General features: G+C 53.4%; 2 protein-coding genes across 4 annotated transcripts; one reads left to right on the top strand and one right to left on the bottom strand.

Annotated features, from left to right (window-relative positions):
- The first annotated feature begins 788 nt into the window (after positions 1-788).
- Positions 789-9,876, top strand: GSK3A (glycogen synthase kinase 3 alpha). Of its 3 annotated transcripts, none has more exons than XR_004961144.1 (12): positions 896-1,175; positions 2,829-3,016; positions 4,428-4,511; positions 4,675-4,785; positions 6,343-6,473; positions 6,568-6,674; positions 7,328-7,425; positions 7,502-7,597; positions 8,020-8,206; positions 8,556-8,648; positions 9,184-9,359; positions 9,664-9,870. XR_004961144.1 is itself a non-coding variant. In XM_036275318.1 (12 exons), exons 1-11 carry the CDS (start codon positions 896-898, stop codon positions 9,255-9,257), a joined length of 1,449 nt encoding a protein of 482 aa, XP_036131211.1. In that variant the 3' UTR covers positions 9,258-9,294; positions 9,664-9,870. The 3 variants fall into 3 exon arrangements, 2 of the variants coding, with proteins under 2 accessions (XP_036131212.1, XP_036131211.1); XM_036275318.1 differs by having other exon boundaries at positions 9,184-9,294; XM_036275319.1 differs by having other exon boundaries at positions 789-1,175; positions 9,184-9,876.
- Positions 9,877-11,892: 2,016 nt separating this feature from the next.
- Positions 11,893-16,683, bottom strand: ZNF526 (zinc finger protein 526). The gene is made up of 2 exons (XM_036275238.1): positions 16,626-16,683; positions 11,893-14,647 (listed from the first exon to the last, which is right to left on the bottom strand). The coding sequence occupies exon 2, from the start codon at positions 14,629-14,631 to the stop codon at positions 12,622-12,624; it is 2,010 nt and encodes a 669-aa protein (XP_036131131.1). The 5' UTR covers positions 14,632-14,647; positions 16,626-16,683; the 3' UTR covers positions 11,893-12,621.
- Positions 16,684-17,048: the final 365 nt, after the last annotated feature.

Below are 17,048 nucleotides of genomic sequence, written 5' to 3' on the forward strand. Positions count from 1 at the left end.
CTATGGCCTATTCCCCAGCATGCTTCGGGATCATGGTGGATCCCTCCCCTCAGTCAATAGGAAGGCTGCCTTGAACTCCATTTCCCAGAAGAAACAAGGGTTCGCTGTAGCAACTGCTCCGAAGCCTTGGTGTTGACTACATATCCCGGCAGGACCTTCGGCCCAGCGTACGAGGGAGGAGGAGCGCTGCATCTACTCCATTTCCTAGCCTGTCTCCGGAACTGCAGTATCCACTTGAGGTTTAGGGATCACGTGGGACTCCATTTCCCGGCGTGCTTGCGGAGTCCCTTTACACCTGCAATGCAGTGAGGGCGTGGCGACGACTCCATTTCCCGGCTTGCCTCACGGTTTGATATCTGCGAGTCCTCCTGCGCAGACTCAATTTCCCAGAGTGCACCTGGCGTCGGTGGGCATACACAGCCAATAGACTCTGTGAACAACTAGACTCTGTTTCCCAGCGTGCGTCAGGTCATTGACGGAGTGGCTGCGACTACATCTCCGAGGCACTCTGAAGGGTTCAACGTTGCGGCAGTGGAGTGAGTGTGAGACTCTGACTCAGCTTCCCTAAGTACTTTAGCGTCCGCGGTGGATGCAGTAGACTGACTTATTGCTAACAACTCTATTTTTTGACGGGTAGCGCGGCTCATCATCCCTGCGGTCTACTCTTAGGCCTTTGCGGACTCCATTTCCCGGCGTGCCACACAACTTTCTCGCGGCCCTGGGCGGTGACGGCGGCGCGGAGGGGAGGCGGACTCCATCTCCCGGCGTGCCCCGCGGCGGGCGCTGGGCCGGAGCCGGAGCCCGAGCGGCGCGGCCTGGAAGAGGCCGGAGGCCGGGAGAGGCGGCGGCAGCCCGGGCAGCCCGAGCCCCGCGACCTGGGCCTGCGCTCGGCGCCATGAGCGGCGGCGCGCCTTCGGTGGGCGGCCCTGGGGGCTCGGGCCGGGCGCGGACCAGCTCGTTCGCGGAGCCAGGCGGCGGCGGCGGCGGCGGTGGCGGCCCCGGGGGCTCGGCCTCCGGCCCGGGTGGCAGCAGCGGCGGGAAAGCGTCAGTCGGAGCCATGGGTGGGGGTGTGGGGGCCTCGAGCTCCGGGGGTGGACCCAGCGGCAGCGGCGGAGGAGGCAGCGGCGGCCCCAGCGCGGGCACCAGCTTCCCGCCGCCCGGAGTGAAGCTGGGCCGTGAGTACTAGCGGCGTCCGGGGTGGGTGGAGATCAGGGTTCCTGAAGCCCCTCAACCACTGATCAGGTTCTTCCATATGCCCAGATAAGAGCTCGAGGTCTCTGCCTCCCAGAACTGGGGTCTGAGCTCTCCTCCAAGAGAGGTATTTGGGGGCTTACCATCACTTGGAGTTTAGGATTAGAGTTAGTAATCCTAAAAGAAACGGGTCACAGTTTCCTGTTCTTCCTTACCGAGGTCTTGGATCCTTGAGGCTTAAAAACAGGGATTTGACGTTGCCATGCATTAAAGAACAGGATGAGGGATCATCGTTGCTTACAAATGGGGCTCAGGGTTATTGTTCCCAAGGAAACAAGAATAAAATCACCATCAGCACCACCACCCAAAAAGAGGGATCTGAATTTGCTCCCCTTTAGAAGATGGGGATTTGGAGTACATGTTACTTAGAAGCAGGGTTTACTTTGTCTGCAAAGAACAGGGCTACAGCTTTCCAAACCTGGTACCCAGGTCATCTTCCCCTTTAAAGCACAAGTCTTGGTGTCCTTACCTGTCCATAATATGGAGAACTGCATTCCCAATGGTGAAAATGAATTGTTGCTACTTCTTAGAAATAAGGACAGATTGGGAGTCAGCATACCCTTAGACCAAGTCATAGTCACTGTTCTTTAAAAGACATGAGTTGGTGGGTTTCCTTTCACAGAAATGGAATGGGGGTGGGGAAGGACCCTAGTTTCCCATAGATATGGATCTGAGGTGTGGTGTCATTGGCTCTGGAAAAAATAGCTATGTAGGATCACGTCTTCCAGAAGAAGGTATCAACTGGTCCCTCAAAATGGATTTGACTCATCAATGACACTTTTTCTTTGGAGAACTTTTCTTTAGTTCCCTGAAGAAAAGGGGTAACTATCCCCAAAGAATGCCACCGCAGTTTGCTGCCATTCAGAGACTGGAACTGGGAATTAGTTTTCCTATGAAATACTGAGGCTGGGGTAGCCTTCTGATCATAGAGATCAGGTCCACCAGTCTCACAATTTAATGCTTATCTATTAGGGACCACCCACATACAGGAAGGGTCTGGGGCTCTGGACCACACAGATGAGGTCAGGTCAGTGCCTTCTCTAACCTCAAAGTATTTGGGTAAGGGTTAACTGTCCCCCAAAAGTGTGTCAGGGCACTAGTACTCATGCCAGGAGGAGTCATTTATTTTTGTCACCAAAAACCAGTGGTGAGGTTTCCAGCTCCACCAGGGAGGACATAGAGGTCACCCTCCCCTGAACTGTGAGGAACGTTAGTGCTTTCCTAAAGTAGAAGTACCTCAGGGTTACTGCACTCTTTAAAGTGGAAGAGGTTAAGTCAGGCTTTCCCCAGTCAGGAGGGGCCAGAGGGCAGTGAGCTGGGATGGATTCAATATCTGGAAGTGTCAGTGTCTCCTCAGACCAAGAGGACCCAATGGTTTGCTGCTTACTAGAAGTGGAGAATAGGGGTCAGCAAGAGGTTTAGGTGTCATTATGTTCCTATATGGGAGGAGGGACAAGGAAAAGGGACAAAGAGGCCCCAGAGACCTTCCTGTGGAGATTCCCCTCTCCACAGCCCCAGGATAGGGTGGTGGCCAGAGAGGAAAGGTCAGTGGATTTTGTGTCTCCTCTGTTCCCCAGGTGACAGCGGGAAGGTGACCACAGTGGTAGCCACTCTAGGCCAAGGCCCGGAGCGCTCCCAGGAGGTGGCTTACACAGACATCAAAGTGATTGGCAATGGTTCATTTGGGGTTGTGTACCAGGCACGGCTGGCAGAGACCAGGGAACTGGTAGCCATCAAGAAGGTTCTCCAGGACAAGAGGTTCAAGGTAGCTTGGGGGAGTTGGGGACAAGGAGGTTTAACTGGGCATGACTGGTGAGAGAACCACAGCAAGAGCACTGGCCTTGGAGTTCCACAGGGGATCTGAGCATAGGCCAGAGAAGGGGGAAAGAAGGGAGTGAGTTGTATGGAAGATGGGAATGTAGGTTCCAGAAAAGCCCAGAGCTGACAATTTATTGGATTTTTGCTCTTTGTAAGTGCTTTTGGGGGCAAGTTCTTGTTTAATTTACATAAAGATTGTGTGGAGGTGTAGGTACTGTTGTTATTCCCATTTTAAGTAAGCAGAAACCAGAAACAGACTCAGATAAGAGAATTGCCAGAGGTCAAGACTAGATTCTGATTCCCAAGCTCTCCATCTTAAGTTAATCACTAAGTTAAGTTTCTGCTCAAAGGTGAAAGGAAGCTGGTGGGGCTGATCAGTGTGTTCGTTGCAAAGGTCTCACTCTGCCCTAGGTGCTTGGCAAGTGCAGGGTGGAAACTATGTGTCTTGGTGTGGGGCTCTGTCCTCTTGAAGAAGGGGTGTCCATTCATACAGTGTTGCCCTATGAGCAGGTGGATACCTAGGGAACGAGAAGGAGATAGAGAAGTAGAAGTTGAGGGATAATTGATGTTTGAAGGATGGCATTTTGGAAGATAGGCTAATCTGGACATAGGAGAAGTGAGCCTACGCTAGGAAGGAAACTGTGTCAGGCCCTGCGTCTTGGCATTGAGTAGTCTCGGGCAGGAGGAGCTCCAGGGTGTTGGTCAGAATTTGATTTTAGTGTTGAGTCCCAGAAGTGAGAAGGATCTGAGGGTAGGGAGTTTTGAGGCCCCAGAGAGGAACAGAGAATAGGGAAGAATGCTGAGACTAGGCCTTCTGGGAAGAGGATGAGGCTGGGTCCTCTTTGGGAAGATGAGAATTGGAAGCCTGGAGTCTGGGACTCAGGATCCAAGCCAGGATTAAAGGGCTCAGATACATTCAGAGGAACAATAGGGAGGAGTGGAAACTAGGGTGAAACTGTATGGCCACTACCTGTCTGTTGTTGCTTGTGCCATCCAGGGAGGTGGGCCTTATGTGGCCACATCACCTGATTTTTCAAGAGAAGCTGCAAAACTGGATTTATACGTGAAGTCATTTGATTTTCAAATGTCAGTAGTAAATTGAACATTTTAAAAAGGGGCTGAAGAAAGCACATCTGTGGTCTGGGTTTAGCCCAGAGACCTCCAGCTTGTGTGTGAAGGGAATGGATTGGGGGTGAGGAATTAAGGGCTGCCCCAGTGGGCCTGGGAGCCAGGACACAGGGAGTAGCTGCCTAGTTCTGTTGGCAGGAATGGGGGAGTAGGGCTGTGGTGAGGGGTGCTAGGGAGGGGTGGCAAAGAGAGCTGGTGGTTTTTTGAGGCTCTCTCCTTTTGCCCCCAAGAACCGAGAATTGCAGATTATGCGGAAGCTGGACCACTGCAATATCGTGAGGCTGAGATACTTTTTCTACTCCAGTGGGGAGAAGGTGAGACCTCAGGGATCGGGGGAGTCCTGAACCTTTTCTCCACCTCTTTTCTGCTTGCATTTCTGATGACTGCTAGTCCTTCCCCTATTTTCCCCAAACCTTCCATTCCCCCTTCCTTGCTCTTTGTTCATAATGCCTTATACCTCTCCTTTGCTCTCTGCAGAAAGACGAGCTTTACCTAAATCTGGTGCTGGAATATGTGCCCGAGACGGTATACCGGGTGGCCCGCCATTTCACCAAGGCCAAGTTGACCATCCCTATTATCTATGTCAAGGTAGGCAGGCAGGCTGGCTGCTGGGGCCCAGGCCCATGAAGCTAGGAGCTCCAGACCCTCCTGCCTTCTGTGGGTTTCCTCGTTCTGCAAGTTTATGTTAGTTTTTGGAGGTCTTGTGCTCCCTGCCCTTGTCCCCATATCCCCAGAGATAGAGCTCGCCAAATGCAGGGCAGACCAGCCTGAGGCCTGACTGAATCAGGGAGGCAGGCTGACTGGGGCTGGGGAGGCTGCAAGGTACCTGTTTGGGTCTATATTGGGAGCCCAGTGGTGTTGAAGGAAGTAGCTCAGAATCAGGTGGTGGTGACAGAGAATACAGAGGGGGACACCCTGAATTCTGGCAGAGGAGTGGAAAGGAGGCAGGGTTGGAGGAAGGTTAGTGTCCACAGAGCCAGGAAAGCAGGCACCTTCATCATCTCTGCAGTTCATTCCCCAGTGCTTGGTGCTGAGCCCTGGGTGTTCTTATCCCTCAGCAGGTATTTGAATGAATGAGTGAGTGAGTGAGTAAACCTAATGATGATGTGGAGAACAGAAGCTGAGGCAACCTGCTGCCTTGGGAGGAGGTGGGTGGGTCCAAATTTGCTTGAGGTTGCTTGAGGGCCCAGTTGCTCCTCTTGAGCCACAGGGTTCTGCTAGTGGTTGGTGCTGTGGGACCTCACCTGCTGGGAGGGGAGTCTCCAGTTTGGTGACTCTGTCCTGTGACTGCCTGTGTGTCAGGCCCAGTAATGAGCAATTTCAGAGGCCCAGTTGATTAAGACTCAGGCCTTGCTCTTGAAGCCTCTGAGTTTAGCAGGGTAGACTAGTGTGATCACAGAGAACTATAAAACTACTAGCAACTACCTTTCTAGAAGGAGTACAGGGAATTCTGGAAACACAGATGGCCCCCAGCCCTGCCAGCTTTGGGGCAAGAAGGATCAAGAAAGGCTTCTGGGAAGAGACCAGGTGGAGGGTGAGAAAGTGGTATCTCTGGCCAAGGGCAGCAGGAACGGAGGAGGGGGTCTGTGAAGCAGGCCTGAACTGTTACTACGTGCTAGGCCCTTCGAGGCAGTAATGAAAACACAAAGATCATTGCTCTTTTGGAACTTAAGTTCTAGTCAGTCACTGGAGAATGGCAGGAAGACCCAGCTGGAGAGGGGCTGCTTGTGGGTGGTTTTATCTGATAAAGGAGGCTGAGCCCTTTCTCCAGCCAGTGGTTTTGGGGGAGCTGAGTACCTTGCTCCCCAGTCTCTATAACAAAGCCTTCCTGATGTCAGTCTTGTTCATCAGGCTTCTGCTGAAGTATGGGATCAAAGCAGTAGTTTTCGCAGTGTGGACAAGCACCAGCACTGAGAGTTGTTGCAAAGGCCCATCCTGAACTTATTGAATCGGAAACTCTGGGAGTGGGGCCCAGCATTCTGTATTTTAACAAGGCCTCCAAGTGATTTTGGTGCACACTAAAGGGCAGTGGAGGAATTTTCAAGTTGGAGAGAGGGCCTGGGAAGGCCCTTCAGGCCAAGAGGGTGGAGCAGTGGCATGTTTTGGGAAGAGTGGAGCTGGAATTCTGTTCCCTGACTGTCCCAGGTGTACATGTACCAGCTCTTCCGGAGCTTGGCCTACATCCACTCCCAGGGCGTGTGTCATCGTGACATCAAGCCTCAGAACCTGCTGGTGGACCCTGACACCGCTGTCCTCAAGCTCTGTGATTTTGGCAGGTGGGCCTGACCTGGGGTGTGTTGGGTGGCCGAAAAGGCGAGGAGGGACCCCAACCCTTGCCCTGTGTTTACTTCTGCCCTCCTCTTCCCACAGTGCAAAGCAGTTGGTTCGGGGAGAGCCCAATGTCTCCTACATCTGTTCTCGTTACTATCGGGCCCCAGAGCTGATATTTGGAGCCACTGATTACACCTCATCCATCGGTCAGACTTATGGAAGGCAGGGGGTGGGGATGGCAGTCTTGGCGGTTTTGAGTTCTATGTGTGTCTGCCAGGTTTGGCGATAAAAGCTTAATGTCTATTCCTTTATGCAGTCCTCACAAATTTAGGAGGGCGATGCTGTCGTACACTCCTTTACAGATGAGCAGTCTCAGGCTTGGAGTGGTGAGGCCACCTGCCCACAGTCACACTGCTGGGACTGGGCAGGGTTGGGCTTTGAAGGCTGACCTGACTTCAGAGTCCATACTGGCTCTGGAACTTCTCAGTCAGCCCTCTCTTCTCATCGGGGGTGGGGTGGGTGGGGGCTGATGGTGACCTTGGGGGAGTTCCAGGTGAGGCTGTGAGGGTGTGTCCCTCCCTGTTGGTGAGGATGACAGTTCTACCTTCCAGACATGAGGAAAGGGTGTGAGGAAACTGCGTGATCCTTGGGTGTGAGCTTGTGTCATAGGGCTCAAGGTACAGACCAGGAAGGAATAGGAGTGCATCACAGTCAGGCAGACCTGGAGGTTTAAGTCAGGCTCCAGGGCTCCTAAACGGGATGACCTTGAGTAAGGCATTTCCTTTCTGATCATAAGGGACAGAAGCATTTGTGAGGGGATGGACATGGTAGCTCTGACCCTCCCTCATTGCCCCTTCAGATGTGTGGTCAGCTGGCTGTGTACTGGCAGAGCTCCTCCTTGGCCAGCCCATCTTCCCTGGGGACAGTGGGGTAGACCAGCTGGTGGAGATCATCAAGGTGAGGGCAGGGTCAGGTGGGCAGGGGTGGGGCTAAGTGATAGGGGTCTTAGCTCAGACCCCTCCTTTTCCTACAGGTGCTGGGAACACCAACCCGGGAACAGATCCGAGAGATGAACCCCAACTACACGGAGTTCAAGTTCCCCCAGATTAAAGCTCACCCCTGGACAAAGGTGGGGCAGGGCTAGGGTCTCAGGCAGCATGACTGAGGTCCCCATTGGAGGCCAACTAGTCTCTGGGGATCTGGCTACAGAGTCATGGCATACTTACCCATGGAGTGGGTCAGTAACTTTCATTAGATTTCAGTTTATGGGATTTCTAGTAATCTGAAAGTTGACAACCCACAGTAGATTCAAGTCACACTTTTCTAGTGGGGAAACAGACTTATAGCAGAGCCCATAGTCATGGGACTGTGGGCTGCTCACCTGATACAAACTGAGCTCCCGTCAGTGGTTGTGTCTCAGTTTTCTCATTTGGAAGGTGGGTGTGTGGGAGGCGGGCAGTCACATGTTCTTTGGGCACTGTGGCATTGAGGTGTAGGAGCATGCAAGTGCCCAAGGCCTCTCACTCTTGTGACTTTTTCCCCTCCTCCCAGGTGTTCAAATCTCGAACGCCACCTGAGGCCATAGCGCTCTGCTCTAGCCTACTGGAGTACACACCGTCCTCAAGGCTCTCCCCACTGGAAGCTTGTGCCCACAGCTTCTTTGATGAACTGCGATGTCACGGAATCCAGCTCCCCAACAACCGCTCGCTTCCCCCCCTCTTCAATTTCAGTCCTGGTGGTGAGGGCACAGCCTGGGATCTGGGAGCTGGAGGGGCAGCCAGTGATTGTGGAGAAGAGCTTGGTGTTGAAGATAGGAATGGGAGCTGAGGGTGGACACAAGGGAAGACCCTGGAGCATGGGAGCAGCCCCTGTGGTTCAGGGATACCCAAATCTGATTCACCTGTGCCCTGTGCTCTCCTGTGCTAGGCTCTTTACAGTTTTTCCTTTCAAGTATTCGGGGGGCTACACGTGTCTGCAAACACCTGACCTTGCCAAGAGCTGGGTCCCCACTCAGTGCCCTTTTCTAACTCCAACTGGGCCTGCAGATGCTCTGCCCTCTGACCAGGCGTGTCCATTCCTGTTTCTAGAACTCTCCATCCAACCATCTCTCAACGCCATTCTCATCCCTCCTCACTTGAGGTCCCCTGCGGGCACTGCCACCCTCACCCCATCCTCACAAGGTAAGTCAGGGTAGAACAGCATTTTTCAGCTGGGGGGGAAGGGGCTATTTTCATAGCTCCTGAGTTTCCTGTAGGTATTTTAAAATTGCTCATGGTTTGATGGTATAGAAAGCATATTTTACAACATGCGAATGGCCACTTGTGTTGGCCATTATTGCCTATTTGTGTTGAAATGCTAGCTGGAAAACCAAAGACATAAGTTAGGCCCGCATAAACAGTTGAATTTGTTATCCACGTTTAAAAATGGGGGCCATTTCCTGTATAAATCCAGATGTCCTGTTTCTCTTGGGGAAGAAAATCAGCTGGGACAGCAGTGGGCCTGCCTTTCCTCAGGCCCTTTGAGGTGGGGCCTGGCTCTCTGGTGAGTCACTCACCAGAGTGTGACCATCCTGGCCCTTTGGCATTTGAATTTGCAACCCTGGACCTAAAATGAGTTTTTAATTTCTGATGTAGCATCTCACACGGACTTCCTGCTCATGGGAGTTGGGAGGGTTTGAAAGGCAAAGGCTAACTGTCTGCTCCTTCCTCTCTTCAGCTTTAAGTGAGACTCAGACCGGCTCAGAATGGCAGTCATCTGATACCACAGCTCCCCTCACTAACTCCTCCTGAGGGCCCTGCCAACTACCCTTCCATCTGGGAGCCCCAGGTGGGGCTGGGAAAGGGGGGGGCATAGCTCCTGCCCTGGCTGGACCCCTAGATTAGAGGGCAGAGGTAAATGAGTCCCTGTCCCCTCCTCCTGTCCCTCCCTCACCAGTCTCACCCCTACGGTGGGCTTTTTAAGAGGATTTCAACTAGTGGGGAGTGAAGCGAAGGAAGGATGGGCAGGGTTGGGGGCATTGAGACCCTTCTACGCCTTGGCCCCTTTCCTTCCCCCCAGGCCTCCACCTCCACCTCCTCCTCCTCCGACCCACCCTCCCCTCCTGTGTCCCTTGTAAATAGAACCAGACCAGCCCATCTCCTCTTCCCTTTCCTGGCCCCCAGGTGTAAATAGATTGTTATAATTTTTTTCTTAAAGAAAACGTCGATTCGCACCGTCCAACCTGGCTCCTCCCCCTCCTACAGCTGTGTCCCCTTCCTGTCCTCTGCCCTAAGGTCTCCTCTCTCCTCTCCACACCCTGGAGGGCCAGGGTAGGAGTTGGGGGAAGGGGGATCCTGATGTCTTAGTTTCCACAGTAAGGTTTGCCTGTGTACAGACCTCCGTTCAATAAATTATTGGCATGAAAACCTGCTTCTGTCTGGCTGCCTTTTTCCATAGAGGTGAGGGAGGTGCTTGGTGGGCTGTCCTGGGACAGGAGTAGGCTGTATCTCAGGTAAGGGGGGACAGTATAGAGTGAATCCAGGCTGGGCTATCCAAGGCCTGAATCTGGGTCCTGGCTGAGGTACCTAACCTTCCTGTGTAAAGATGAACTGGTCTAACTTATGTGCTGCAGAGGCCTGGGAGGAGCCTGCCCCCTGGACTCAGCACTAACCATCTGCTTCCAACCAGGGAGGGAGGGAACTGGGGATCAGAGAGGTCATGGCCACAGAGTCTAAGTGGTAGGGTCAAGACTTGAACAAAGCTTTGTCTTAGCCCTGCTCTCTGCTGCTTCAGGGTCCAGAGGACACAAAACTTAAACCGATGTAGACTCTTAGTGGGCATGCATAGGGAAAGAGGTGCTGTTCCCAAACCCTAGCAGATCCCCAAGCCTTCACTTCCAGGTCTCAAACAGGGCACCTACCTGGCCTGTTTCCTAAGGATTCTGGGAAGTGACACCCCTGGGAAGGTTGTGGGCAGAGAGCCTGATGTTTACCCTCACTTAGAAAACATGCTTAGAAATGGCACCTCTTCCACATGGTGCCAGCAGTATGTGAGGGCAGAGGCTGCTGAGGAGGAAGGGGGTCTGGGGAGGAACTACTGACATGTACACTGGTGAAGAAAGATGAGTGAAGAAAGATGGTGAAGAAACATGTTCCAGAGAGAGTTCAAGGTCTGTTCCTGTGGCGTCTGGGCTTTTGTCTGCATAAGCTAGCCCCAGAAGCATCTGTAGACTGCCCAATGCAAACCCTGGCCCTCCCTACTCCACACCATCTGGGTATCACATTTTTTTTGCATGATTAATATACACATAAAGCACATAGGTTGGAGGAGGGCTGGTCTGGGTGAGGACACCCCTAATTGGGATCCTGGGGACCCCTTTCCCTTATATCTGCTCAGCCATGAGGTCACTGTCCCTAACCCTCCTCTCACCCCCATGGCCTATGTCCAGCTCTGTACTGTTCTCTCCTTCCTGGACCATCTTCAGTCTTCCCCATTGCCCCATCCTGACCTCAGGAAGCCCTAACGCCCAGTTAGGACCCACCCCTTCTTTAACTGCCCCAACTTAGTCCTGCTTTCTAGGCCTTCCAAGGTCTAGCCCTCCCTCCCAAACAACTCACAGTCCTGCTTCATTCTGCCCCATTCTGCCTCACCTGCTGGAGCACCTGGATCTGCAGAGGACTGGGAGGAGCCTGCCCCATAAACCTGACTGTGGTGTTATCAGGGAAGGATTGTTACCCCAGGAAACCTTTGAAAAGGCTGGGGATCCCTTCCTGCTCCCAAGACCTTTGATCTTCTGAAAGACCCTTCAAACCCCTAGTGCTCTGTGACACCAGCTGACCTTTCCTTCAGTTACAGTGAATCCTCCTCTGAGCTCCCAGCCCCTGCAAGGATTTCAGGTCACAATCAATAGCACTGGTTACAGACATGGGCTGAAGGGACCGCCTAAGTGCAAATCTTGGCCACGCCTCTGCCTAGCTGTGAGATCTTGGGCAAGTCTCTGTCCATTTTCTCATCTGTACAAGGGATAATTCTGAGATCATCTTACAGGTCCGCTGGGATAATATAGGTATCCCCCCAAAAATGTATACAGTCTTTGAATAATTAAAAAGTCAGTGTTTATTAAAATAAATTTCATTTTCAAAATGTAATAGAATCTACAGACATACTATATACATTTTTGGGGGACATCCTGTACATGTATAGTGGTAACTGTGGTGCCTGCCACGGCTAGGGAGTCAAATGTTCGTTGTTTTGTAGTTGTGAATAACTGGACGATCTCCAAGTATACTAACAACTCAACCCTCCGTGCTGTCTGCCTGGAATGTTCTCCTTTTCCACTAGCAGATTTCTACCTCCTCTAGAGAGCCTCTGACTCCTGATCTCCCACTACTGAGCTTTGTTCCCTGCTCTGGGACCCACTGTCCATGCACATCCCCATCACAACCCTGAGGAACCTGGGGCTGAGATCTGTCTGTCCCTCAGGGGCAGGGCAGAGGCGCGACTCATCTCTCGCCCCAAGCACTGCCTAGCACTCAAGAAGGAGGCCTTAGGACACCCAAGCTGAAAGAAGCAACAAGACACACTTAAGAAAGCAAGGTCATCTGTACTTGTGCGTGTTCTTCCTACCACAATGCAGGCCTCCTGGGCAGAGCCCATGTCTGACTCATTCCTGGGTCTCCAGCATCACCTCTGCAGCTGAGCACCTGGGCACCTATAGGTCTCCTTCCACATTAAAAGTTTGATAAAGGAAGCCCAGAGAAGTCAGTGTCCTCCTCCACCAGGCAGAGCCGAATCCTGGGTGCTGAGAGTTCAGGGAAGGCTAGGGTCGGGGGTAGAGCAAGAGACCTGAAAATGTATGGGGCACATACCTGAGCACATGGTTCGGGCTCAGGAAAGGTTACCTGATGTTGCTGGGTAGCAAGGTGATGCAAAGAACCTTGGCAAACCCCGCTTTCTGGGACAGATTGTTATCACATCTCAGAGCTTCAGTTTCCCCACACGCAGAGAAAGGTGACAAGAGAAACTGGCAGGGCTGTTCTCAGGAGTCAGTGGTAAGAGGTCAGGGTGGATCCTGGCACCCACTAAGGCGGGCTTGCCAGGGGGTGGTCCCCTTTCTCCCCATAAGTGCCCATACTTGCTGCTGCAACCAAATTCTTAATGTTGCTCTTAGCTCTGTCAAACAAAGGCTGTGTCCAACTGCAACAGCCCACTAGCTTCACTGGCTCCCAGTGCCGCCTGGCACAGCTGCAGTGTGTCCTCAAGTGCCAGTGGCTGGGACGTTTCAATGATGGCGATGGTCTCCCCAAGCTCAGTGCACATGATAGTCTGCTGAGGCTGGGGGGGCGGGGGGGGGGCAGGAGGTGGTGATCTGGGTTGCAGTGTCATTGACCGTGCTCTAGCATGGACCCGCTGATGCAGACGCAGGCCCGCCATGGCACGGAACCAGCGGCCGCAGGTCCCACAATAGTAGGGGCTCTTGTTATAGAGACCGGTAATGGGGAGGCGGGGTGCACGAGCAAAGGCCACTGGTCGCAGGTGCAGCCTCCGGTGCTGCTGCAGGTTGGAGCTCTGTGTGAAGCGCTTGCCACAGTCCAGACACTGGTAGGGACGCACACCTGTATGGGTCAGTTGGTGGCGGCTCAGATTGGCCAGAGAAGCAAAGGTCTTGCCGCAGGAGTGGCACTGGAAGGGCCTCTCACCTGTGTGTGTCCGCAGGTGGTTGTGTACATGGACCAGCTTCTTGAAGCCCTTGCCACAAACCCCACAGCAGTGTCGCCGCTCAGGGGGCCCATGGACTGTACGCCGGTGCCGGGAAAGTCGGGAGGCTGAGGCAAAGGACTTGGAACACTGTGGGCAAGGCAGCTGGGCAGGAGGGGTAGGAGGTGGTGGTGGGGGCATGGGCTCAGCTGGAGTCAGGGAGGCTCCTGCTGTAGTGGGGGGTGCCCCGCTCTTGCCGGCATGGGTGCGCCGGTGGTAGAGAAACTTGGTCATGTTGCTGAATGTCTTGCCACAGCGGCAGCGATGCAATGGGTTGGCGGTGTGGGCCCGCCGGTGGGCCACCAATGTGAGTTCTGTGCTGAAGCCACGGCCACAGTCCACGCAGAGGTAGCGGGCTTCCCCACGGTGCAGCCGCAGGTGCTGCTCCAGTGAGGCTGCTTTCTTGAAGACTTTGAAGCAGGTGGTACACTCATGTGTGCCACCAACATGAGCCCGCCCATGAGCTAGCAGCCGGTTTGCTGAGCTGAAGCTGCGCTGGCACTGGCTGCAGAGGAAGGGGTGGGATGTTGATGCTGGGCCACGAGATGCCCGCCGGTGTCGCCGGCGTGCCCCTGCTGATGTCCAATGTTGGGGACAATCTCCACAGCTCTGGGCCCGGGCAGCTGTGGACTTGTCACCCCCTATAGCATCGTCATCAACCTCTGCAGACAAAACCTCTTCCTCCTCCTCTGTCTCATCATCTTCTTCATCCTCCTCATCTTCCTCTAGCCCATTGCATTCCTCTTTTTCTAGAGAGTCAAAGTGGGTGCCTTGATGCTCCAAGAATTCCTCAGGGGTGGCACAGAGGGTACAACACTCAGGACACTCATAGGGCTCCATCTTGACTCCAGGTGGAACAGGGGATCGAGGTGGTGGTGCTGGGGGAGGAGGAGATGGAGGCGGTGGCACTGGTGGTCCAGCTGCTGCAGTAGAAAGGTGCTGGGCCTTCCGATGAGCCACCCACAACTCAGGCGAGGGGAACAGCTCCTGGCAGTCCCCACACTGGTACTGAATCTGGCTTGCAGACTCCCGGAGGTGGGAGTCCTGGTGGGCCAGGAGCTCACCACGGGAGAGGATGAGCTGACTACACTCACCACACTGGAAAGGCCCATCTTCAGTACCTGGTACTAGCTCTGGCTCCAGGTTAGCATCCTGGGTGGTTAGTGCCTCCTCCTCTGTGACAGTGGGCACATGCTGTTCCTGGTGTGAGATGACTTCCTCCAGTGTGTTGTAGAGGCTGCCACATTCAGAACACATGAACTGGTGGTGCTGGAAAAAGAGAGATGAGGCAAGGGCTTCCCCAGGTTTCATCTCAGTCACCTCTGCTGACAACTCCCCAAACACTGGTATCGCCATCTCCATTGTTCCTGGTGACATCTGTGTCAACATCTCGGCCATCTCAGCCACTTCAGCCATCATCTCTGCCATTGTGGGGAAGGAGTCCCTGGAAAAAGAAGGGAGCTGGTGAGACACCAGGAATCCAAGGGGCGTGGGGGGGTGTCTCAGGAGTTCCCTTGCCCATCCTGTCATTCACTAGCCTTTGTCAGTCACCCAGTCTAGATCCAGTGTTTATGCCTCAGTCTTCAATGAGCCTGTGTCTGAAGCTGCCACACATCCCTTGGCAGCCAGACATCTGCAGGAGAGAGACAGTCCTACTCAGTCTGGCCTCTGAGGGCGAGGGCCAGTTGTACCCTTTCTGAGAACACATGTCTTCCTGAGCTTCTTGGCCTTTGCCTGCACAGTTCCCTCTCTGTGTAGTGCCTTTCCTCCTTCTACATGGAGACACAGCAAAGCAAAGAGATTAAGAGCCCAGGCCCTGGAACCAGATTGCTTTTGGCTTGAATCTGAGCGCCACCACTTACTTCCTCTCTCTGAGACTGTTTTCTCACTTGTGAAATGAGGCTAAAAGTAGTAATGACCACAAAGTGCCTGTTACTTGATAAAGGCTAGATAGAACCACTTGTAGTTATCCAGAAATGTTTTTTGGACCCTCACTCTTTGATGTTGCTATTCCTTCTACCAAGAAAGTTCTTTTCTCTTCTTGTCTAGCAAACTCCTCCCCAGCATGTTCTTTGTGAAGCCTTTTCTGACATGTCTGCAGCCTCAGGCTGGTGGCCACTTCCCTCCTCCTCGGGGTTCCTATGCTATCCAGTGCCACTTCTATAAGAGCAGTTATCATGAACTTGGGATGAAGTCTCTGTGCTCCTCCCTGAGCTTGTAGGCAGGACAGGTCTGACTCACTATAGGGACTGTTGTCACCCACAAAACCACTGACCAGGGGCAGGGATTTTAATTATTGAACTTTTTCTATGTGCCTCATTTTCCCTTATAGATGTGTGAGTTCAATCCAACCTAGGTCCTTTCACATAGCAGGGGCCCAGGGTGCCTTGAGCAAATGACTCCCTCCTAATCCTGCAATCCTAAGAGCTAATTTTTCAAATTCAATTTTCACCTTCTTCATCTTTTCTTCAACTCATCTGTTAGTGCCAGAGGCAGGTGGAGTTCAGTTTACAGCCTGGCACATAACGTTGCTCATATTAAGCTTCCAGAGGGCAAGGATTTTAGCCTGTTCATCACTGTTATCTTTCCAGTGCCAAGAACAGTGCTTAGCACACAAAAGGGACTGAGTAGACATTTAGTGAATGAATAATGCTCCTTCCAGGAAGTGAGGCCCTGAGAGTTTAACTGTCTCTGTGCACATTCCACCTCCCCACCAGACCAACTCTATTAGACTGTGAACTCCCACAATAATGGCCCAGCTCAGGGCCCTGCTTTCAGATGGTGCCCAATAAATGCTCCTTGAGTAAATAATTCAATAAAAGCCCAGGAGCTAAACTTTCCTTAACTCCCTCACAATTTTTTGAGTTCCCAGGGCCTGAGAGTTTGGTTTGTTTCTTTTTTACAGCCCCACTCCAAACAGAGAACTGCCAGTGCCTGGTGTAAAATTTATGCAAAGTGGGTACCCTCAAGGTAGCCTGAAAGACCTAACATTTAGACTTTCCTCGTTTACATTCCCCCCTTCCCAATCTTGGCTTGGAGGAGGAATGGGGGGGCTTTCTATACAGTAGATCAATAAATCCTTCCAGGAAAAAAACCCAGAGGGGGCCTGGAAGTTCAACTTTCTCGATGCACTGCTACACATCCCTTTTCTCTGACCAGACATATCAACTCCGCAACCAAAGAGCTCCCTGCAAGGGGTCGGGGACCACGAGCTCAAGTGTAGGGGCCTGCACACCGCGGGGGCTCAATCGATGCTCTAGGGCACACTGGAAGGAGCGCTCTCCCTCCACTCGGCGCCGCTCCCGCCATAGCGCAGGCCCCAAAGCTCTTCGACCCGCGGTGTCCCCTTCTTTCTCCCTCCACCCTCTCCGTTGGCCCAGCGCTCTCTTCCCCCGCCCGCCTAGCCTCGCGGCGCCCCTCACCCGGCTCTCTCGCCTGCTGCAACCCCCGCTGCTCTTGACACAGACCCTCTGCTCCTGGTGTGCGGCACCCCTCACTATCCACACCTCCCATTGGGCGGCGCTCTTACCTGTGGCGGCCAATCAGAGCCGGCAGCGTAGGGCACGCGCCCTTGAGCCTGCGTGTTGAAGCTCAGGCGGGGCTCAGCGAGTTTCTCCACGCACGCAACTGTGCGCTGTAGGCTGGGCTCCGGGCTCGGAGAAGCGCCTGCGCAGTTCTACCCGGCCGCTTCTCTGCCAAATCTGAAAGTGGAGAGAAGTGCGCACGTCTGGAAAGTGAGGGCCCAAAGAGTGGACTGGGCGACGGGAGACCTTGACAGAAATGTCATTTCATAGCTGAAGAGATTGAACATCCCTGAGAGCACAGCTTTGGAGCCAGACACACTT

Source organism: Molossus molossus, unplaced genomic scaffold (genome assembly GCF_014108415.1).
Source record: "Molossus molossus isolate mMolMol1 unplaced genomic scaffold, mMolMol1.p scaffold_m16_p_21, whole genome shotgun sequence".
NCBI classification, from domain to species: domain Eukaryota; kingdom Metazoa; phylum Chordata; class Mammalia; order Chiroptera; family Molossidae; genus Molossus; species Molossus molossus.